General features: G+C 30.3%; 1 protein-coding gene across 2 annotated transcripts in view; it reads left to right on the plus strand.

Annotated features, from left to right (window-relative positions):
- Window positions 1-22,487, plus strand: part of PCDH10 (protocadherin 10) — a 39,420-nt gene extending 16,933 nt beyond the window's left edge. The window contains exon 5 of one of the 2 annotated variants that reach the window (XM_036852025.1): window positions 20,407-22,487. In XM_036852025.1, coding sequence (XP_036707920.1) covers window positions 20,407-20,426 — 20 coding nt within the window. In that variant the 3' untranslated portion in view covers window positions 20,427-22,487. Of the gene's footprint in view, window positions 1-1,749; window positions 1,963-20,406 lie in introns of those variants that run through there. The other variant, XM_036852024.1, reaches the window with a different exon arrangement.
- Window positions 22,488-25,260: the final 2,773 nt, after the last annotated feature.

Here is a 25,260-nt window from a genome sequence, read left to right on the forward strand (position 1 = left end):
ATAGCATCACTTTATCAAATATTAAATTCCACAGAAAGTATTTTTATAGGTGGCCTTTTAACATTTTTGTCTGTTAGGTCCATATGTTACTAAATGAATGGACATCTTTTTCAGTATTTTTTCCTTTTTTAATAGATATGTTTGTTTCTGTTCACTTTTTCTCCAAGTTGTGCTACTTTTTTTTTTTAAATAATATCCTATTTCTGAGATTTTTGTTCTCTCACTTGTCTTTATAAGAATACCTCTAGATTTGTGAGTCTAACTAATTTTCTTACTTTTTTAGTTTATCTCTTTGTGACAAATCTCTGGTTTTTGAATCACACCAGTATTTCTATTTTTCCATTAAATTCTTTTATTCTGTAATTATGAATTAATCTCTTGTAATCAAAATAGTTTACTCACATCAACTCTGTGAGCAGGAAACAAATGACAACTCAGGATCAGAAAAAACCTGACCCCAGTTCATATTCTCCATATATCTACTGTTAGAATTAAATGTTCACTGAATTTTGCAATATTTCACTTCTTTGAAAAATGGTAATCTCTTCACAATTTATGTGATTACTCCAGTTAACTGGTGCAGCAGCTGACTGGCACCTTTGTATACTCTAGATAAATGAGATATCATAAGACTATCTTGTTTCTTCTCCTTTAGTTGTTGAGCAATGGTCTTCCTCAACTAATAGGATTTCAATGAAAGCTATAAAAATCTTTCTGAGGTGCAGATATGAAACAGAACTGTTCATTTTACATCTATACATCTGGCAATTTCTGTAGGCAATTTGTGTTTTACTTATTCAGACAGCAGTGCTTCTCTGTGACTTATCACATATCATTTAAATTTGTGCTTTTGGGTGCATTGAAACTAGTTAGTATCCAATACTCTCTTGGCATACTTAGACTCATTACCCAGCCATGCATATTGTAAAAGCAAAATAATTATGTGATAGAAAATGAATTAATGGACGAATGAGTGTTTTTAAAGCACCCAAACTTTCTTTAATGCTGTCATCATACTTTAATTTACACACACGTCTACACACAGTTTTTGATATCTCTAGGCAAGCTCTCTTCTTTTCTTCCAATTAAAAAAACATGTTTTACATTAGTTGTATTTCTCTCTAGATAGTACCTACAAGGTTTTATGAGGGAAGATAGATATTGAACTCATTCAAAATATTGAAATACACCTAACCAAGATGTTTTGTGAAATATGACGGTGTTTTTCAGTACTTTAAGATTTTAAACTTCTTTTGATTTATTCAAAGGACTTACTTCATATTCTAAGGGGGAATTAAATTTGTTTTTAATTTCTTAACTCTCTTAGAATATTAATTGCCCCCCTTTCTTACCAGGTCTGTAAAACAATCTTTTACATGTTTTATTTACTAACAGCTTTCATACTTTAGCTCTCATCCTTCACATTTTTATAAAGCTAATATATATACATATATACATTTTCTTCGTTATGGTCACTTATATTTCTTATTTAGTTCCCAGGTAGGAGTTATTTATTTGCATGTTATTAATTACATTTTTGAGTTCATGGATACATGGTTAAATAAGACATTTAGGGTCATATAGAGAAGACAATTGGTTAAAGTAATTTATATCTTTTTCAGTGTTTTACACTGCTTAGTAAATGATTCTTCATCTACATAAAGCAGTTTATTTTGTGCACACTTTGCATTTTATTGAATTAACATTTAGCATATTTATATTATTTATACACCTCATTTTATATTACAGATCATTTTCATCCTCTTTCTTATTTTGTACATTGGAAGTAAATCCATATAAGCATTTGTGCATCATGTGAGCCTAACAAAGGAAGATTATCAATTAAAATATAAACAGAATTATTCAGTGAAAAGGAATATCTGCTTGGGATTTTTTCCTGCCTCATCATACTGAAGATTTTTGGGTCAAAATTTAAATGCATTAAATTATAAAGATATTGTAAATAAGTCTGGAATATACAAATTCAATTGCTTATAAATATTATTAAACATTGTTCAATACTCAACGTGCCAGACTTTTTTTGAGTGAGTCTGCGTCTTCTGAAATCCTTTTAATAGGAATTAATATCATTTAGACAATATAGCTTGGAAACTGTTTTGGACTATAAGGTTCATTGTTCAAGATTAAATAATACTACTGAAACAGGACTAAACTCAGCATAATGTGAGTCCATTTAATGTTTCCTAAATTATAATAAAAATCTTGGAAGTTTTATATCTAGATCTAATAAGACTCCCTAATTACTGTGTTAGTGATTTCTAATTAACTACATCAGTTTAGGTGGGGACAGTATAGAAGATTTGAAAGATTAAACCCCAAAATATAATTACATACAAAAGGACACAGATAAAAACAAATTGTAAGCTGGAAAATTTACAGATAAAAATCAGGATTTTATTTCTGATTTTTTAATTGTTACAGTATATGACATTATATTTATACATTATGTCTAGGCACTTAACCATATTCTTTTTCCTAGAGATACATTTTTTTTTAACTGTAGGGATTGAAAAGATTATATGTGAAATTTATTTCAATAAAATTTTTATAACCTGTACTTTTAAGTGTTGTCTAAATTATCAAAGATAGTTTTTAAATCATTGAGTTCAACAAGTGATTATAAATATATTTTCTGTGTTCTATTTTAATGATTCTGTTGTATGGATACAGTTGTGCATATATGCAACCCATAGAGAAGCATTATGTTTTTAATTTAGTTTAATTTTTAATTATATCTGTCAATTAACCAGAGAAAGAACAGACAGAGATTATGCTTAACGTAAGAGTAAATTTATTTAACTAACGGCTACTTCATTATCGGAAGCTGTTAACATGATAATATGGTGCTTTTTGAGAAACAGATAAGTGATACAATCAATTTTGGTTGTTCCTTTATTTTTTTGGGTCTTGGTTGTACTTTTTGAGGACGAGTTCATATTGCATAATATAACAGAATTAACCATGACACTGTAGAGGAAATAGATTTCTGTATTATGAGGGAGACATTATTTTTATTGCTTGTAAAAATGTTGTAATCAGTAGGGCTTTTTTTTCTCTTTTAATGTTGGTGTTAGCTGGAATCCTACACAAGATTCTAATATTACTTGTGTTGGATATTTAATTGTATATTTTACACAAACTGGAAAATTGACATTAGTTTGTCATCAAGTGTTCCAAGGTTCATATTTATGTCAATAACTATGTTTCAGCTGAAAATTGGATAATTACTACATTATTCCATAAAAAGCATATCTGTAAATGTTTTTGTCAAAATAAGTGTTTGGAAAAATAAAAAAGTCCTAAGCCAAGAAGTAATACATAAATAAAATCAATATCAAACATATATTTCCTGGGTTAAATTTTGAATCACCCTGGATAAAGAAATAGCCAGGGCAGAAAGCTTCTCTCATACCTAACTAAACATCACTGGGCTTTGTCTCAAAGGGCAACATATTGGTAAAAAGTTCTGAGTCAAAAATGGCAACAGTAGATAAAGTAAATGTAATAAGTTGTCTTGATGATGTACACCTGATGGTGTGTTTAAAATAAAATACTTCACATGTAGGTTTAATCAAAATGGTGGTAGAAGTAATAGGTCCATAGATATGAGAGTTAACATTATAGTTTGACAGGTGCTATCATTTTGTTCTTAAAAAAATATGTAGAAAACCTCGAAACTGGCCTGTAAAATTAGTATAAAATTATTGTACCTTTTTCTTTCACTATTAATAAATCTGATGCCAGAACCAATCCCCTTGCTAGTCACTAGTAGTGTGGTTTTAAGGTTTACTTGCCATAGAATTATTCATCAGATGATTACATTGGAGGTCATGAAATCTAGATCTGTTTTGGTGAATATATATTGATTCTTGACTTACCTCAATCTTTTTGGTAAGAACGATGGTAATAGGGAACGATATTATGTACAGCACATACATTCTACTAAGTTATATTTTTAAACATTTTTTAAATGATGGATAATTTCAAGCTTATTCAAAAAAGAGAATAGTTTACTAAACTCTCCGCTTAAACAATTACCAATTCTTGACAAATTTGTCTCATCCAAAAGCTAATACACTTCCTCTTCTTTCATATTTTTAAAGCAAACCCAGAAACCCTACTGTTTAATTCATTAATATTTCAGCATGTTTATTAAAGATAAAGTTGAACATAACCACAGGAATAATATTCCTCCTAAAAAAAATTTTCTTGCTATCGTTGATTGGTTATTGTTCAAATTTCCATAATTTTCTCATAACTATTATTTACATTTACAATTAATTTGATTCATGATTAAAATAAGGTTTGTTGATAGCAACGCATTTTTATTTTTTATTTTAAAACTTTTGATTAATGTACAGTATGCATATAGACAAGTACAAAAATCACAAACGTATAACTCAAGAAATTTTCACAAAAGGAGCACACCTCTGTAATCAGTGACCACATTAACTGGGTACTGTGTTCAGTAGCCAAAACATTACTAGTATCTCAAAAAGTCCACCATTCTGTCCCCTTTCAGTTACTACCACCCAAAGTGTTACCACTGTCCTGGGCCCTAACCAAAGATTAATTTTTCCGGTTTTAAAAATTTATATAGTTTGAATAAATGAACTAGTGCAATATATTTGAGTTTAACTAAAATGTAATAGCTGGTTAGTCTCTCTGATAATATAAGGAAAGCAAATATCATAGCTAAAACGTATCAGTGTGTAAGCTTAAAAAGATAATTTAGTTAGGATGTGTTCTCCTTGGATATGATTTCTCTTACTATCTTTGTAGTTCTTATCATGTCTAGTATTTCAGAAATGCTTGATACTTGTCGTTATATCTTCTCTTTGATTGAAACATAATCTTCTGTTAACTTAGTGGTGTTTTACAGAAACAAATACTTAAATATGTTGATTTGAATACCAGATTATAACAAAAGAGTAGAAAAATTGAAATGTGTCTATTTCACATTTCTTTGAGCCTAGATTAGAGGACTGTGGCAAATTGGAGACTATGGTGCCTAAAGGAGACTCTGAATAGAGATTAACATTGTGGAAGATAACGTATCTGAAGAGACTCTAAAGGATTGAGGGACTGTGAATTAAGAAGAAAAGGGGAGAGGTGACAAAACAAATGTTAAGTGTTTAAACAAATATTACACAGATAAACATCCTGACCATGACATTGGTATTTGCTCCTAAGAGAAATGGAAGCACATTACCTAGAAAGCTTTACAAACTACAAACGTATGCATATGCCAACTGTAATTTGGTGGAATAGCACTTTCTAGCCCTGTGATGTATTCCCACAGAATGTTTTTCTAACACTGGGGCTGGTTTGAAGGAGTGAAGGATGGGGCTCAGTTTTACTAGGGGAAAAGGAAAGGCAATTGAGAAAGCCTGGATTTTTATATATTTCCTTTCCTTCCTGTTTCTACACGGATGACTTCTTATCTTCGTACTTTGGAATTTGGGGAAGGAAACATTTGGTTTCTTAAATCCTTTTTTTCCCCTCTCACACACTGAATTGCAATGGATGATTAAATGTCTAGGAACAGAAATTTAAAAATCCTAGTTTTAGAAGAAAATATGGGAAAATATATATATAGTGCAAAAGCTGAGTATGAAAAAGTCTAGTATATTTTATATATGCAATAAGTACCATAGAGTATGTCTATTAAAAGTATGCATTACAACTTAAAGATTTAAGACTTCATATTATATATAATAATAATTTATGAAAGACATGACTATAGATTTTAAATATCTATATGAAGATATTTTAAATATTTTAAATATCTTTGTCAAATATTGAATCTCTTCTTTATTGAGTTGGCTTATTTCTCTTATAATAAGAATTTTCCATTTTGGTATCATATTATCCTCTGCTGAATTTTAAGGAAAATCCTTGGTGTCAGTTACTGTGAAGTGACTTACAAATAAAAATGCAGTAACCATCATTAGTGATTCAGGGTCAAGTGGCCTACTTTCCTTAAACCTAGTGGTGATATGTGCTTTCTTAATTATTTTGGAGGATATAGCAAACAGGCTATATATGATCATTATATCTTGGATTGATATTTTGGAGAGTAAATTAAAATGTAGCATTAGCTTGGTAAGGGTGGAGGCATGAATTAATCACACACTTAAGAAAGGAAAAATAATCAAATGGGGGAACGGTGTTAGCTAAACATTAATGCTAGATTTAATAATAGTAGTAGCTACTACTGAGTGCCTATTTTATAGGCATGAGAAGATGAAATAAGACACACTACAATTTCATAAATACACAACCAGTGTTACAAAGTGATAGTTCTTCTCATCAATTAAGGGTCATGAAATAAGCTCTATGAATTCCAGATTATAGTAAATAATTTTAGAAATGTTTTAGAATATTTTATGATTATATAAATATACTCAATTTTATATAGGCAAAGGGGTTTTGGGTAGTAGACAATGTAGAAATGCCTTTTATTGATAAACTGGAGTGAATTTTAACGCCTTTGAAGTTGAATTAAAGCTAAGGATTTGAGAAATCTATATTTTTAAATTATATTATGAAACGGTGGGAAGATAATTATTTCTCAAATTATAACAACAAAATATTGACTCTATTGAAATGTGATTGGGAAAGGTATTTTTTTTTAATGCAGGCTTACTTTAGAATTGTTTTTAGGCAAATACTTGACATTGAATAATTTTATTTTCGTCTCTCAGACTTAAAATTGACCTTGAAATCTAGAAACATAATCCTTGAGAACTTAAGTTGCTTGCCTTGTAGGAATTCTTCATAGGAATTGTGATTTCTTAATGCTTATAAAAGGTGTGCTAAAATATCCAATATGGGGGAATATTACCTTTGCTTTAAATAAAAGCATATACAAAGGGTATATTATATTGTTTTGAAATTAATTTTAAATCTATGTCTCTTTAAAAATCTATTAAAGTTTTTCACATTTCAACTACTTTCTAATTCTGAGGGGTAGATATCAATAAGTACTATTGTTTATAATACTATTCTTTATTGTAAAGTAGTGCTATGGTAGTTTGAAACTGTAAAAAGGTTTTTAACCAGCTGCTTTAAACAGACCTTCCCAAGCTACTGACAAAAACAGTGTGACCCACATTCAAGAAAACTTATTATTGAAGACGTACTATATTGTAGGCATGGTGGCCTTCAGTTTTGTTTGCCGTAGATCTAGATTATATAAATGTTCTCAAGGCCAGCCATATAGGAAAATGATTCTGGCTCATGAACTTATCACAGACTGATGTGAAAATAGGATCAATATCTTAATTTAAAATACAGATGTAATAACAATCAACTGAAATACTCCTGGAGATATCCAGGGGAAAAATAGAAATACTATGAGAACTCAGGTTGAGAAGGTGTAAAGGACATCAGATCAACTTCATTACTAGCCATCACACAAAGCCTCAGGCATCCTCATCCTATAAGGATACTATACCTCCTGCACAGATCAAAATAACTCGGATCAAGTCATCTCAGTGTCATCTGCTCTGGGCCGTGCTAGAAACATGCAAAAGCATTTTCAATTATTGATATCCCTCCACTCCATACCTCATCATACCTCATACAAACTTCCTTTGAAATAGTTTTGAAAAAATGAAGAAACCAACCTCGGACATATTACAATACCAGTGAAAAGTTTTCCTCTTCCTTTACAATGTATATGGAGTACAACCTGCTCGCCTACTTGGATTGTGGTGTCCTTAGTAAATATTTAAAAAAGACTCTAGTCATTACTTTCAGGATAGGTTTTCCTAAGCATCACTAATTTTATTCATTTTGACTTTACAATAGCTTGGAACACTTAATTTCACAAGACATCATTTTCTGATTTTGTTCTCAAAGTATGCATGTACTTCCTTTGGACACATAGCCTGCTACAGAATTACAAGAGTGGGTCTCTATACTGGTCCTCACATCAGAGAAGTGATGTGTAGTTAAGGGCTCCAGTTATAGAGCCAATCGGCCAATCTGCCATGGTTCAAATACTGATCGAGCCAGTTACTAGCTGTGTGACCTCTGTAATTTCTTTAATCTTCCCATAACTCATTTTCCTTATCTGTGACATAGATCCTCAAAAGCTCATTGTGGAGATTAAATTATTTAACATATTTAAAGCAGTGAGTGCTTGGCCCAAAGGAAGCACTCATTAGGTGTTCAGGGCAACCATATATTCAGTTAAAATTGGAACAATGACATCAGCCTGAGTATGGAGAAATTTTAAATTCTGCGTTTAAATAGAACTAATTACGCTTTCTTTTACTCCCAGAGAAAAATCAGACTCCAAATGTTCTTTTCATGATATATCACTATTTTACATCTGCAGTATATATTCTTTCACATAATACATATGTTTTAAAAGTACAGTATCCCTATTTTTCTTTTTCATCTGTGAAACCAATGAAATGGTTAGACGAGAACCAAAGGTATAATGCCCAGTAAAGACTAAGCTTTATTTGTTTTATAAGATGTTAGTCACGAAGCATGATTATAACTTTAAACATTTCGTATTCTCATTATTTTACTTAACTTGTGCATGTCCAATGAGTGGAGATATTTAATTATGAGCAGTAAACAGTAAAAATAATCTGACAAAGAATACTCTCTTTTGAAACAACTGATTTTTATTTCATATAGAAAGCAGCATATTATATTTGATGATTGTAGAAAAATAAAGACTATTTCTTCAGGTCAAAAATTTTAAAAAGTGATACAAATAGATGTCCATATCCAATTTGACTTAATCTACATTTTGACAATTGTACTAACACTTTAGAGTAAATTCTGGCCTTAGGCAAGATATTGTTACTCCAAAGAGTTCTGATATCCCTGTGTGAGAGACACAAATGCCCTAAAATTATCACAAAAAGTAAATGTAAAGAGTCTATTAGTGTGGAAAATTGGGTTTTTCTATAAGATATACCAAAGATATCTATGTCTGCCATAAATCAGTCTTTACATGCAGAAGCCCAAAGATTTTCCTGCCTCCTTTTTCTTCCCTAAAACCCTATTATCTGATAAACCCGATTCTTCAGTTAGCCTTATATTTATATTTTTGTACTTTTGTCTTTCACAGTCAGAAAGAACTAACAAATGATGTCACAAGGCCTTTTGAGAAATGCCTGAAAAACTGCCCAAATTTTACTTTTTTGTGTATGCCTTATTCATTGAACTCTCTCAGGTGTAATTCTCATGATTTTATGATTCTCTGTTTTCTGTCTTCTACCTTCCCATCAGTTCTGCATAGGTATCATGATTTTGTCTAGAAAACAGGAGGCCTAACAACTAAGTTCCAGTGCCCAGTTACATGCATTATATGTGCTTATTTCTTTTTATCTTTATGACTATTTAGAAGGAAGTCAGTAAGGATTTGTTACATGGGGTTTAATTTTTGTTTTTGGTTTACTAGCAGAGCATTACTGCAGTTGTCAATCTTTGTGGTAATAAGGGCCCGATGGAGAATGATAGGGGAAGGATCAGAGACATTTTGAAAAAAAATTGTAGTATTAGAATTATAAATGTAAGAATAAAAGGCAAAGAAAGTAGTTATCAAGGATGGTTCTCAGGTCTTGAGACTGGATGATTGGGAGAAGATTGCATCCCCAATCTCACAATTAACTGTGAGACCGTAAAAAACAAGTGTGCTTTCTTTTTTAAATTAAGATTTTTAGAAGTGAAAAGTAGACACTAGGGAAGATTATAACTGAAAAATACTGGTAGATCGAGATACAACGGGAGTTATTTTTGGATAGGAAAGATTTGATCAAATGTATGTGACATTTAATCACTTTAAATACGTTATTTTAAATGCCATGATTAAATTTGTCCCTGTGTCTTCACCATTTCTGTGAGTTGCAGACCAGATGTTCCTAGGGTGAGATTTACTTGTGTCTCTCTGTGAAAAAAATAAACCCTGAAGCAGTATTTTAGTTAAAAAAAAAATTCATATAAAAATCTTACATAAATCATATATAAATCTTATACAGTGTATTTAATATTTATGATTATTATATGCCTTATTTTTCTTTGTTAAAATTTGTGGAAAAAAATGTCCCATCTTTTCTCCGGGTTCCTGGCTTTAATTGCTGCTGACAGAACCTGAGGCTTGAGACAGTGGGATAGAACCACTTCCTTGAGCAGCTCGTATCACTGCTTTTTTTCTGTCACAATTACCCTTAGAATTGAGTTATCAACCACAAAACATCCAAGGCAGTCATTCTGACTGCAGAACACTTTGTCACTTTTGGAAGATTTAGGGTGATGGAATGCAAACTATTTCCAGATGTGTAAAGTATAAACCCTGGATCCTCGACTGGGCCCTGTGAGAAGACACAGGCGTACTTTCTTTTTTGCATTCCCCGAACCCAGTCATTTCTTCCTAATTCACCAAAATTAATGAAAACCCCTCTACTTCTCTGTCTGGCTTCCACTGTCAAATAATTAGAGAATTTATTTATATTCACAGACATTTGACTTTAATATGCTCCTCTTTAAAAATCTTGAGAGGCTTTCTGTTTCGGCTGCAGTAATGTTCACACTTTTATTAGCTTTAGAAGTTTTTTGTTTAAATCCTGCCTACATTTTTTAGTTTCATGCCATTCAGTGATTTGTAGGCTTCTTGATAACACTGTTTTTCCCAGGCCCTTGCACTTTGACATTCCATTCTCCCTCTGGAATGCTCTCTCATTGAAAAAACCACTCCCACCATGTCTGCTTGGCCATCTCCTACTCATCCATCAAGATTCAACTCCTTTTACCTTTAATGGGAAGCCTTCCCAGACAAAGAGATATATACAATCTTCTTGTAACTTCTTATAGATTTTATATGTAATTGCTATTGTTAAACTATCCTATAAAACAATTGTTAGCCCATTGGACTGGTAAATCTTTTAGAGAAGAATCCATGTGTATTCATTTTACAGTCTCAAATCCCAGAACTTTGTCTGGAGCAAAGTAAATACCCATAAAGCCATATTAGACTGCATCAATTAATCAATAAGTGAAACATCCTGAAACCAAGGAAGCGAGTGCACTTTTTTTTTCTCCTTAGTTATTTAGGCATCTTCCCAATTTACATAAATTAATATAATTATAGTAATCTCTGAATGGCAAAACAAACAAACAAACAAACCCCCAAAACCTAACCATTTCCACTCCTAACATACACTCTCCTGGATTTCATCATCTTTCAACCTTCCTTGATTTTCATGTTCTTTTCTTCTGGTCTTACATATATACTGCTACTAGCTCTTTTATTTTTTATTTATTTATTTTTTTCTGATTGATTGCTTTCTCTTTAGTAACTCCTTAATCCTCATATTTCAATATCACCAACTGCTAATTTCACAGTCTATTTCTTTTCAGTTGTCTGTCGCATATAATTCACAAACATATACATAAACATTAAGTAAAAATGAGGTAATCTTATACATGAACATAAAGTGGGATCCACCGTAGATATATGAGTATGAGCAGGAGATTGTTGTAATACGGGATAACTATGGCTAGAGGTAATTTATCTGGCTTCCTTTGGGTTTCTGGGGTTTTCATGTAACAGTTTTTAAGCCTTTGGTATTTTTGTTTATCATCAGTATTGCACAAGTTATTTTAAGATTTTTTCTTTATGGCATTGTGGCAACTAAAGAGTATCTCAGATGCTTTTTTAAAAACAAGGATAAAACATTTTTATTTTGTTCTGTGAGAACTTTATTACAAGACATGTAGGTACGTTTGTACTTTAGTCATATTTTAATAATGATGTAGATATGTTATATATAAATATACATTGTCAATACTATTTAACCTGGTTAATTATTTAAACAAATACTGGCCTTAACAAAGGTTAATTATTTAAAACTTGACCTTTTTCCTAGATTTATTGTGATACTTTTCATAGATAGTAAATGTATAACATGACTTTTATTGACTTTATTAGGTGGTTAAATATTTGCAGTAATTAGGAAAAACCCTAATCAAACACAAAGTTTAAAGTTATGGAATGTAATATAACTGTGTAAGGATTTAAGTCTTGTCATTTAATTAGAATATAACTAAAATGATTTTTAATGTTTAACAAGCATGGTAGTGATCTTATTTTAACAATTTCGCATTTTTGTGATGTTTTTAAAGCTGAGTTTGATTCACTGCTTATCGGTTTTCAAATCTCTAATTATCTGATTCTAGATTAAATTGAAAGGCCAAGAGGGAGGTAGTTTAATGAGTTTCTAGAATAGAACTAAAATTAGAATGTATATTTAGATTTAAATTTTAGAGTAAATAATTAAAAATTATGGTTCTTATGCAAAGAAGAAAGAACATTTTATCAAATATGCTATATCTACCTCACAAAAACAAATACTTCATTTGAAATCAAGGTTAAAATTTAATCATAATACAAAAAAATTTAAATGACAAGATTGTGTTCATCTATGATAATAGATAACTGATTTTTTACATTTTATCTCCTTTTGAATTCTTACATCTTAATTTTAAAATCATTTTACATGGAAATATGTGCAAAATTTATTATATGAACTACAGTTCTACAAATTAATTAGAGAATATAGTGTAATATTTTTCTACGAAACACAGCATAACATTCTCCTAGGTGGTAACTAGTATCATCTGTGCTATCATGTAACTGATATCTTGAGGATAGGGTTGCCAGATTTAACAAATAAAAATGCATGACACCCAAATGTTGCATGGGGGGTATGTATACTAACTAATTATTCACTGTTTATCTGAAATTCAACTGTAACTGGACACCCTGTATTTTATCTGGCAACCCCGCTTAAGAAGTTATTGGCACCTGTAGTCTTGGGTTCCTAACCTGTTTAGTGTGGGGATGTTTTTCTAAATACAGAAAACCAGTGGTTAGCTTTCACTTTTCAGTGTGTCAGCATTTCAACCCCCTTCTGAGCCTGCAGTTCCTGTTATTAATCTGCTATTTGCTTTGACATAGAAGCAACTGAATGATGTTAGGGGAAATCAGATCATCAAGTATATTAAATAAATAGCCATACTTCTACACACCGTTTCTAAGTCATGTGTGTTGTGTCTCTTTTTTGAAAATAACCTTGTAAAAATTGTGCTGTTAGTATTTTATTTACAAGCCCAGAAGATTTTCCACTTATTTTCATGGCTTAGCTATCTAAAGTGTTAGTTGAATTATTTTGAAACCTTATCACTATTTAAGTAGGCTATTAGTGGTTAATAAATTAGTTACATGGCTATGTATTTTTTAAATGAAGATCTTATGTATTTATTCTTAAGTTTTCCATATCTTTCATTGCTGGAATTTCTGCTTGGTTTTCATATAAAAGACAAAGTTGTGCATGTCACTAGTAGTTGGTTTAATATTGTGATACAGTGATGTTGTTTGTTGAAAATAAGTCTAAACAGGTATAACATCCCTATACTTAGAGGAATAACTAATGCCTTGCAGGAATTTTCCAAACCTTTACTTGGAAAATTAATGCTAATTTCAACCTTACAGGGAAGTAACTAATTTGATCTCCTTATAATATTGTTTTGAAGGAAACTACTAGAAATATAAGTATCTAAATGTCAGTAAATATTATCAGCTCCATAATTCTCAAAGAAAAAAAAAGGAACCATTTATTCTTTAAAGAAGCATATGGATGTCTTGTTAGAATTTAGAGACACATAATCATGGTATTTGTCCAAGTTAAATGAAAGATCTTTTGTCATTATTAAAGTAAGAGTTAATTGAGTGGATTGTCTTCAAAAGAAATTTCAAGGGTATTTCTTTATTGCCATGTAAAGAATGCAATTTTCAAATAGTTGTGGAACAAATCACAGTTTCCATACTTTAGTGCATTATGGTAAAGAATTCCAGAAATTTTTTCAATGATATTATAAACATGGAGAGTAATATGTGTTAGAGAGTTCCATTTCCTAAATATATGCCAATGTAGGGGCGGAGCATTTAAAAAGAATTCAATCTCCAGACTTGATTTTAAGATACCATCCAGGCAAGGGGGTTTTGTTTGTCAAAGAGAGCCTGGATGGTGGCCAAAGTGTTCTTGGTAGGGTCATGTCCTATTATATTTTTTGCCCTCAGGGAAAATTTGTTAGGCTTACAAGGCATAATTTTTGACATTTCTAGTTAAGTTTGGAATACATCCATTCAATCTACAAAATGCAAGTACATTGTCATGCTAAGTTTTTTAAAACAAATATTTTAATATAAAAGTTTATTTTTTTAGCATTTAGAAGCAGATATTTAGAATATTGACAATTTTTGCTTCTAGATGATTACCATGTGTTTTTTGATATCTTGCTTAAATCAATTCAGATAATGATAATAATCAAAGTATATTGTCTAATTAAAGGAGTTAATATACTATCACTGGTTTTTGTTGTAGATTTTAAAGCACTCTTAATTAAAGTACTTAATTAGAGACAAAGGTTTTTAAACCAAACAAAATTGAGTTACTATAATTACACCTACCCTGTTAATACATAGCACAGGGAGATCAGCTCAGTGCTTTGTGAACACCTAGAGGGGTGGGATAGGGAGGGTGGGAGGGAGATGCAAGCGGGAGGGGATACGGGGATATATGTATATGTATAGCTGATTCACTTTGTTATACAGCAGAAACTAACACAACACTGTAAAGCAATTATACTCCAATAAAGATGTTAAAAATATATATATTAATGGTAGTTGACAAGGTTGCAGTAACCCATAGAGCAGATATTTCTTGGTGAATGTACTATCGCCTTAATAAGAAGGTAGTTTTAAATCACACATATTCACATACACACAAACACATACAAGTATATAGAAATTTCTAAAAGCCTATGGATCTTCTATCTACAAGAAATTTATGATGTTTTGGGAGACTCACTTGCTCAAACAAAGCTATGTGAAGGTAATGGTATTCTGCCATACTTTTGGACTCTACTTGTAGACAGATAGAAGCCCCTATTTTCAAGGCTATGAAGTCTTTTAACTAACAACAAAATGTGGTTTAAAAATAAGCTCCGTTTGTAATACTAAATACTGTAATTTTCACAGGTGGTACATACAGGGCTTTGCACAGTGCATCAACACTGCTTGATCCCAAGGGTAACTTCCAGCTTATGAAATTAATTCTGTCTTTGCACACACCATTCTTAGTAAGCAAATGAAGTCCAATTCATTTCTATTTTGTGACCTCAAGTTCATATACAGTCTCCATCGCAACTAAAAAATAGCAGTTTTGGTAACTAGGTTCATGAGCAAGATCTTAGGGGTGCCAGAATTTCTAGAGCTAGAATGTCTATAAAGAGAATATTATGCTCAATATGTTTGTCTCCTATCTTAGAAATGATCCATTTATTGATGTACATTTCTAATCCACAAAACTACACTTGCCGATTTCTTATCCCTTAAAATACCCATGGATTTATCTTTTAATTTAATAGGCATTTAATAATTGCAAATTATGTTGTAAGTGTTGCGTGCATATATAGACTAAATTAAAAATAAACACTTGGCTTTACGATGTATTTCTTAGGTGAGTGGTCTGAAGTCTTGTTTGAGTCATTTATTTCAAAAAGTTTCCTTTCTAAAAAACTAATCAAGTTTACAAATGGGAATCACCTCCTCCAAATGAACTCTTGCTTTCTAGATATATTCTATAATCTCTTAACTCTGTCAAACTAGAATAAAGAGGCATATTGTTTGATGAGAGGAAAAAAGGAAATTTAACATGAGAATGCTGTGAACATTATGAAATAAATATAAGAATGCAAGTTTATATTGCTCTGAGCTACTATTATTAGACAGAAAGACAATCTATATTATACTAACAGAATGCTTTCAGTCTTTATAATTCATAATAAACCATAGCATATAATTTTTTAAATTATATACATATTTAATTTCAAGTATTTTTGCAATTTTTTGAGAGGAGGAAAACATTTACAATATGAACAATATACAACTATATTTTAAAAAGCGTTTATTAAAAGCCTTATAAATAATATATATAAAAGCCTTATATTAAAAATATAAGTATATAAGTATAATATAAGTATAATGAAAGCCTTGTATTAAAAATATAAGGGCGTTCAAGTGGGAAGATCAAAGACAAAGCAGCGACCCACTTTTAATAGTTAACACAACTATGCTCATCTCAGAACTTCAGGGTTAAACAGAAAAAAAATTCTTTAGAGACATTTTTGAAGAGAATCTTCAAAAATGGTTCAAGAATAAGACAGAGGAAAGTTAAAAGAACTGATTATTCGCTGGACAGATCTCTAATGGGGCTTGCTTTTAAATGATCTTTCAGTTTATGATGTGCTTTCACACAGGGAACAGAGAGTAGGTGTTTCTGACTCCTACAAGGGGTAATGGGCTTAAACTCTTGTACCGTAGGTTCACTTTATACATAAAGAAGTGTCCTGACCGTGAGGCTCAGGAAACATTTGAATGACTTCCCGAGCAGCTCACTGATCTCAGCTTCTAGAAGTTTTTCACTGTAGTGGAGAGTCTCGATCATCTGGGATATTTGAAGGCTGTTCTTTCTTTCAGTGGCAGAAATAGATTAGATCACTTCGTAAGTTTTATTTATTACTTTAGCTTCTGTGATTTACGCTGTCATAAAGTATAAAGAGTATTATGCTTCCTGCTACGCAAGTAGAGACATGTGAATATTCAAATGATTAAATTGTCATTTTAATATATTATACAATATTATTTTTCACCAGATTTTTATTAAACTATAGTATGTTGAAGAAATAGAATATCGCTGGTGATGTTTTTCAATTATGTTTTGCAACATACATATTTACAGGCAGTCTTCTTAAGTCATTCATCAGAATTTTTAAATGTCCAACAGTTTAATATCATACTTTACAAATTACCAAAGGCAATAACACGATTCCACAGTATAAGGAAAAATATGCATCATGGAACTTTCATTAAAATAGTATGTATATGCTGAAAATATACATACATATACATGTTAAATATATACACACATATATATGCTAAATTATAAAAGGTAGATATTTGAATCTCTTCTCCATTAATAGTAACTTTTCATCTGTAGTTCAGGCAGTAAGATAAATGTCTTAAATGTAACATTTATACTTTGAATAATAAATGCAGTGAATGAATAAATAGAGGTAAAAACAAACAAACAAACAAACAAATAAATAAATAAAATAAAATTCCAGTAATCTGGAATCACAGTATCTGCAAAGATAGTCACAAAGTTGTTAGCAGCAGTTATCATTTTTTGGGTATTTTTGAGTGCTTTTATTCTAATTTGGTTTTTTCTGTGCTGTTTGAATTTTAAATTTTTAATGAATTTTATTTTATTTTTGAATTTTTAAAGTGAATATGTGTAATTCTACAAAATATATATATTTTGTAAATACTTATAAGTACAGCTTTTTTAAAACATATAATTAAGGAAGAATTGAAATAGTTAAAAAAAAAAAGGAATGCTAATAGTCCTTTTTCTATTACTTTTGACTTGAATGAAAATAAAATATTTTATTCATATCAAGTGATCAAATCCCTATACATGCTGATGAATAGCTAAGGAAAAATGCATTTGCGAAATGAAAAGAAAAAGCAGAAATTCTCCAACTATGCTTTGATAATTACAAAACATATACAGAATACATCAGAAAGCATGAAGATTCAATGTATTTGACCCATACTCTCTAGCCTGAAATGCTTAACAAATGCATGACCATAATCGTTAATACTGTGGAATAATTGTCCTTGGTACGGACTCTAAAATGTAATAACGTCAATTTTTCTCTTATATTTGTGTGCTACTTCCAACATTAACCCATATATCCCCCAAAGGACAATGATTTTTCAGTATTCAGACTCGCCTTTTAAAAGCCTTGAAACAAAATGTATATGACTGTGACTTTAGTAATAATATATTTTATTTTCTCTAGTTTGTCTAGCAATTCTTAACATTTGGGAAATTAGCTTTTGAAATAAAGGAAATCTTCCCTCTCCATTCTAATTTGTTCTGACCTTCAACTTCAGCCCTTACACTTGTCCTATTCAGATTTGAATTCCTGAATTAACAGATAGATGGGAAGAGGTAAATGTAACGAAAGGTGATTATATTATTCGGAGAACTACTGAAATAGGTGCAATTTAAATAAAAGCAGCACACATGTAAGCCTAAGCAGTAATAAAATATACCTTTTAAGATTGTATTTATATTTCAGATATTGAGTATATTGTATGCTAAACGTCTGTGTTCTTGTAACAGTGAACCACTTTAATAACCAGATTTCTTTCTGTATCCTAATTAAATCAAATGAACATATAATATCTATGCTAATAACTTTTTTATAAGTAATCTTTTAACCTAATTAGAAATATTTTACTCATTTAAACATGTGTTAGGTTGACTAATCTCTGCATTTACACTAAGAAGTAGCTTTTCAGTGTATTCATTTTTTTGCACATAATGAGTTAGTTTATAGGTTGAGTATAGGTCATTCCTGAGTTTCTTTTTTATTTTGAACTAGTAGAATGATGTTTCCTAAAAATCAGTAGTTTCTGATTTATACTGTTTAAGACAAACTTCAAACTGTAATATCTCCAACTTATTTTGAAAAAAATTATATTATTTGTAAGATGATGATATTTTCTGGGTTTTCCAGAAAAGCACAAGATTACACCTTGTGTAGTTATTAATAGGGCTCCCTTTCAGCTACACAATTGTTCAGTTTAGACAATACGTTATTTGATCACTATAATTATTTGTTGCAATTCATTTTATAAACCCGAGTTTCTGTGATGGCTAAATATTTTAATTTACTTGAGAATTTTAAATCCTGATTGATATAAACAAAATGTAAATCATTCATATTTATCAAGTTTATCACAAAGCAGAGAATTTGAATTCAAAGGCATAGGAAAATAAGATTTGACTCTTTTAAAAGTGAAGTTTCTATTTGCTTATATAATAGAATACTCTTTGTAGCATTATGACCAGGTAAGTTATAATAGCTACCATGTGACCCCCTGTTATAGCTAATTCATTTTATAATTCATGATATTATATGATATTATAAAAATATGATTTGATTATTTTCAGTACTGGTTACTACACAGAAGATGTATATATTCATTTTCACTTTGATTTCTGTCAGTGGTGGTACCTGACTTTTACAATTTTAATTGATGTATATTTGCTAAAAGGTGAACTAATGAAGAAATGCTTGATGGTCTGGTCAGAAACTGAGTTTGTGAGGAAAAATAAATGAGAGAATCAGGGAAAATAAAGTAAGAAAATATATAACTAGAAAATCTACTTGAAATGAGTGGAAATACCGTAGGAGAGGAATTGAACTCATCAGCATGTTCTTACATTCGTAAAAAACAACAAAAAAAGTAACTTTTCACCAGTTTGAAACAATTCAGTTATGCTACTTAGTGTTGTTCTTATTTTTTAATGAGATACACATATATGTGTTTTTTAATCACAATTGAACCATCTTGATTTTTAGCTCATTTTTATTACACATCTCTTATGTCCCAGATACTGATCTAGGAGATGCAGTTTCTGTTCTCATTGTGCTCATGGTCAAATATTACAAAGATTATGAATAAGTGGGAAGAAATATCCTTTATCATTATAAATAAAATACTTAAAATAATAAATTCTGAATGATTGAATCTGGACATCCTGCTTCATAATTCATTTTATAAGACTGGACCACGTTCAATAATATCTTTTTCTCCCCTTTGCCTATTCCCACCTTAGAAGAAAACTGATTCCTTTCAGGGGATAAATTTACCTTACAAAATTATAGGCCATAAAAAGATTTGGTTTTTATATAATTCTAAAAAAATTAGATAAAATAAACCTCAAAAATGTGAATCATCCTTTAATTTTTAACTACATGAACACTTCCTGGTAGTTTTCTCCTATTATATGTAGATTTAATACATGTAACTTAGAGCTTGTTAAATTAAATATATAACCACTTATCATAGATATTCTAAAGACTTGTTCTAGAAATGTAAGGACCACAAATTTTTCCTCTATTCTGATTGTGCATAAATAGTGAAGTAGAGATTGTTTTGTAGATAACTTTAAAAAGTTAATCGCATAATTGAGGGTTGGTATATAAGGCTCACATTTCCCATGCAAACTGATTTGTATAAATGTCAAAATTGTCATTTTCAGAAACCCAAACAACAGAATGACTGTGACTATTCAGAAATATCTTGCCACTACATGGGTCCGGTATGGGGATACGACTTGTTTCCAACCGTATTTGCTTCTTTTACAATACTGTGCAATTCTAAACACCAACAGTCAGGCTGTTTCTCTTAGAGTATTTTTCTTTTCTTTTTCACAGCACGGAAAAGGATATGCTAGTCAATTCTACAGGACTTACCTGAAGCAGCATGATTTGCACAAAGTCGACCAACAAAAGCATCAACTTTTCAACTTCATTATCTTGGCCATCCAGTTAGTTGTGTGTAACTGAGTATTAGATTGCCAGCGGAGTCATTACGGCCAATTATAGGACCTAATTGCTCTCAGCAGGCCTGAGAAATGAGTTGAAATGTGCAGAACTGTAGAAAATTTAGGCAACTGATTTTGCCTCTCCGATCAGTGTGTGCCTGTTTACAGCACTATATATCTTTCTCTCTCCAAATGTCACTGAGCCCTTTAGATGTTTATATTCACCACGAGAAGCCAGTTATAAAGATAAAGGAAATTTGTGCATTATAAATGCAATATCACTGTTTTAAACTTGACTGTTTTATATTATTTTTGTGTGATCAAGTGTTCCCCAAACTATTCCAACTTTACAAGAGAGATTGTGATTATGTTCTTTTCACCTGTGGGTTATAAAAAATGTTGTATTCTGAAGACCCACAAAATATCAAAGACATTCTGTAGTTTATACACCGTGTTGCAAAGTGTTTACTGTACTATTTCAAAGCTTCTAAATAAATATAAAATATATATATTATATTATATAATTTTTCTAAAATGTGGTACAACTTAGTTGGTTTTTAAATGGATTCATACTGTCCACATCATATAATAAAGTAAAAGGTAATTCAGGGTCCCAAAGATAAACTTACTAAGAAAAAAATAATCATTAATAGTTTCCTTCCAGTTTTCATATCTTATTCAACCCTGTTTTTCCTTGTTTAAAAGAAAATGAAGCTCTAAGCTGCAAAATTTTGTCAAGAACTTGTACTGATTTTCAATGCCAAAGATATAGCTGTCGATGTTATCAGAGGAGCACTGAACATGTACTATCAAAATATCTAACAATCTACATTATTTCGATTCTATTTCTATGGCTTTGAATTTAGAATCATTTAAAGATTTTATAAAGAATCTATAAATTCACCTGTATCTGTTGTTAGGAAAAAAAAAAAAACACTGGGTGTCTGTACATTCTGTGGTGTAAAATATGTAATTGAAAATTACTATTTTAAATGAAGTCTTCAATCATATAATTCACACAAAGTTTTATTTTACGTAGTTTTACATAGTTTCGTGACTTCTAATGACACACGCATATAAAATCTATAACTCTATATGAATATATAGAGGTACATAAATATCTGAACTGGTAAAGAATAACTATAAGCTATAAAGGATCTCTAAATTTAAAACAAATTACATAAATTTGGAGATAGAAACATGGTACATTACTCTTTTAGTGTTATATGTGAAAATTTTATAGCTTAAATGTAGTCAGTGTTTTATTAATGAGAAAATTCTTCATGAGTGAGCCTTGAAAAGTGAAGTTTGCCTTTTACGTTTATGTCAACAAGGTTAATTATTAAATTCAATAAGATGCATTTTCCTTTCTTTTACGTATTTTCCTTTTATTATACTGTTTGTTGCTTGTTGAAGTACAATTAAGAAAGAGAAAAATCAGAGGATGTGATAATCTTCTAAGCAAAAACCGGATCTGTCACAGTTCCCCTCTAAAAACTCCCTCAACATTATACCTAAATGTTTGCCAAACCCAAATTGCAGACTGATTTTGAAATGTTTCCCTTAATTTTAACAGATCTTATGTTCAATAATAGTTTGAATCATGCTATGTTATTAAAGAACAGACTACACTTAGCACGTAACAAATGTTTTCCACCTAATTTTATGTCATCTAAAAGGGAATATTTTCTTAGATTTAACATTAAAATGTATACATATATTCCTAGGTCCTTGATGTGTATATTTGAGTGATATCTTGGTATCACTCATTTTTCTTATCAGATTAGACATTAATATGTCATAATCCCAATTTATATATCAAAGTAATGTGTGTGATGCTCCAGTCTTTTGGGGACACTTTAAAAATAAATGAAACTAATTTGTCACATATGACACATAAAGCACACACACTCACTAGGTCCAGCAGTAAAATTTTCTTAAAATTTTGGCATTACTACATTAATATTTTGAATGATAGACTATTTTAGTAAGGAAACATTTTTATATAATTTAACTAGAAAAAAGTCTGTTGGTTGTAACTGCTTTTTAAACAAGAAAATTATTTTCTTGTTGAATCACTCTGCTTTAATTAAAACTTTTCACTCACCATTTTACAGCTATGGGGGAAACTCATATCCATCTGCCTTATTACATGCACTGAAAATAAGGTTATACTCACTTCCTATGTAACAGCTATATTAATTCATTTGACTTAAAGAAATTTTATTTAATTATTTAATCCTTTATATCATTGTGTATAATTTCCCTTGAACCAACTTCTCATACCATATATTTGTCTATTTGTCTTTTTAATATATTACAGTAACCTGTTATACTAATTTGCATTTTAGTTCTTAAATTTTATCATCAATCTACAAAAACAAAAAACAACAAAATTTTTACCTAATCTGTGGGATAAATAGAATTATTTAAACAAACGATAGTAAAAGATTAGCTATTAATCTATCTATTGCATCCAGAATAAGTCAGAAGTTACAACAGAGTAAGGATATGATTTTATTAAACTGGCCAAAATGTTATCTCCCAGTGAGGGGAACCTTGAGATGGAAAGATGCAACCAATCAATAATGAAGTTTTTCAAACAAACATTTATGAGATTTGTATGAAAAGGAATTTTAGAATAAGTTTTATAATTAATCTAGTCATCCTAATATCCAATCTTCCATAATTTTATACATATCAAAGGAAAAAATATCCAAATTATTAGACAGTATTTCATCAATGAATTATTTCAGAAAATAATCATGACATTTACTTCTTGTTAACATGGCTAGTTTTAGAGTAGTAAAAAGTCAATATTTTTCTGTGGAAACAGTGTCTTGATGTTTCAGAGGTATGTCAAATGACAATTTTTAGAAATATTCCATCCGTACGTAAAATTCTAATTTTTAACTTGTGAACATAAGTTTGTGACATCATTTTAAATCAAATATTTAAATATCACATCAGAATTACTTTACAGATATAATGATGTCTGCATCATTATAAGTATATCATCTTTCTTGGTAAATACTAAGGAAATATGCATATTTTATTTTATGAAGATATTAAATGCAATGCCTTTATCAAACATTGCAAATTAAGTGCTATGGTAGAAGATTTAAAGATTTTAATTACTTTTTCTCCTGTTTCATTTCTTAATAGCGTTATAATTTGCTGTCGGGTCATTTGTAATGTAGAAACCCTCCTGCATCTCCTGTAAGAGGTGGAAAGAAAATCCTCACAATTTTTGACATAAACTTTAATAACTGTGCATTAATTGTACCATTTTACCTTCCAAAAGTATTTACTGGAGTAAAGTTCATCTTTAATATAATTACTCAGTCAGAATGTTGCAAGTGTTAAGCAGGGTAAAGAAAATTACTCACGTTACTGACTGATAATAGCACTGTTATTTGTCATTGCATGTGGTTTTTTTCTCCCCTTTATATTTCTGTGTGTATGTTTAATACCCAAGGAATTCAAAAATACTGAAAACACTGATATACTTGATAATTTTTCTGAAAATCTTATATTTTTCATATTGCAATTTCTTGGGTTATTTATCTTTTTCAACTCTAATTTTGTAGTGGTAAAGGCTTTGCACTTAACATCATTTTTATGTTCCTTTTTAACAAGGAAAAACAGAAAATGACAAAATTCCATATTTTTTATGCCATGGAGTAGTAAAATTATTTTATATATTGTTAGCATTTCAAGGAATATCCCTCTGCTAGGTCAAACAAAAATCCTTAGACAGTAATTTGTGAAACTACTGTTTGGTAGAGTATTTTTGTTTTCTTCTAAAACTTGGCATAGGTTTTAGATTATAGCATTCTTTGAGAATGCTGGTAGATGGGTGCCGCCAGAGTATTGCAGGCAATAATATGACTAAAATTCTAATACCTTTAGTGTGCATGCATGTATTTCTAACCACTGCTATTTTTTAAGTATTTGTAAAATTAGAAAAATGGCTTTTATTTCTTGAAAACTTGTCACATGCTCAGTTTGAAGTTTTACACTCCAGATATTTTTGAGTTGCATGAAAATAATGCATTAATGATGCAAAAATATTGAATTTTCACATGAGACTCAAAAATTTCTGAATGATAGAACTCAGACTTCCAATACATCCATACATCCTTGAGCTGAAAGTAAGCAGTGAATTTCAGCTCTAAACACATTTTTGAGACAGTTATCTGTGAGTGAAAACAGGGTATTATAACAAAAGATGAGTTTAAATCTTAACTATAGTGTTTGTTACTGTGAATGCTATAATGATACCTAAGTAAAATGAGTGTAAATGTAATATATTATTTTATACTGCTGTATACATATGAAATAAATAAAACTAGGATACATATTATGCCATTTTTCCATGCATGGATCTTCCACTTACGCCTGTGGGAGCTTTGGATAAAAATCAGTGGCAAAATATGGCTCTAAGTTTAAAAACAACTAATGCTGATTTAGTAATTTTAATCTTAATATATCAGGTCTAAGGGGACATCTGTTCAAAACTGTCTCATTTGAAGCAACATATGCTAGGTTTAAAGGATTTCACTATATTTATAGTTTTGAAAGTAGGCATTTAGTTCCATATGATTCTCATGATACCCACAATGAATATTTTATATATATATATATTTCCACCTGATGTTATATTTCTTTTTAATTTTTTAAATTGTAGTAATACAAAGGTCCACAAAGATTAATACAAAGGTTTTATATAGGATATGAGTGC

Source organism: Balaenoptera musculus, chromosome 5 (assembly GCF_009873245.2).
Source record: "Balaenoptera musculus isolate JJ_BM4_2016_0621 chromosome 5, mBalMus1.pri.v3, whole genome shotgun sequence".
Lineage (NCBI taxonomy): Eukaryota > Metazoa > Chordata > Mammalia > Artiodactyla > Balaenopteridae > Balaenoptera > Balaenoptera musculus.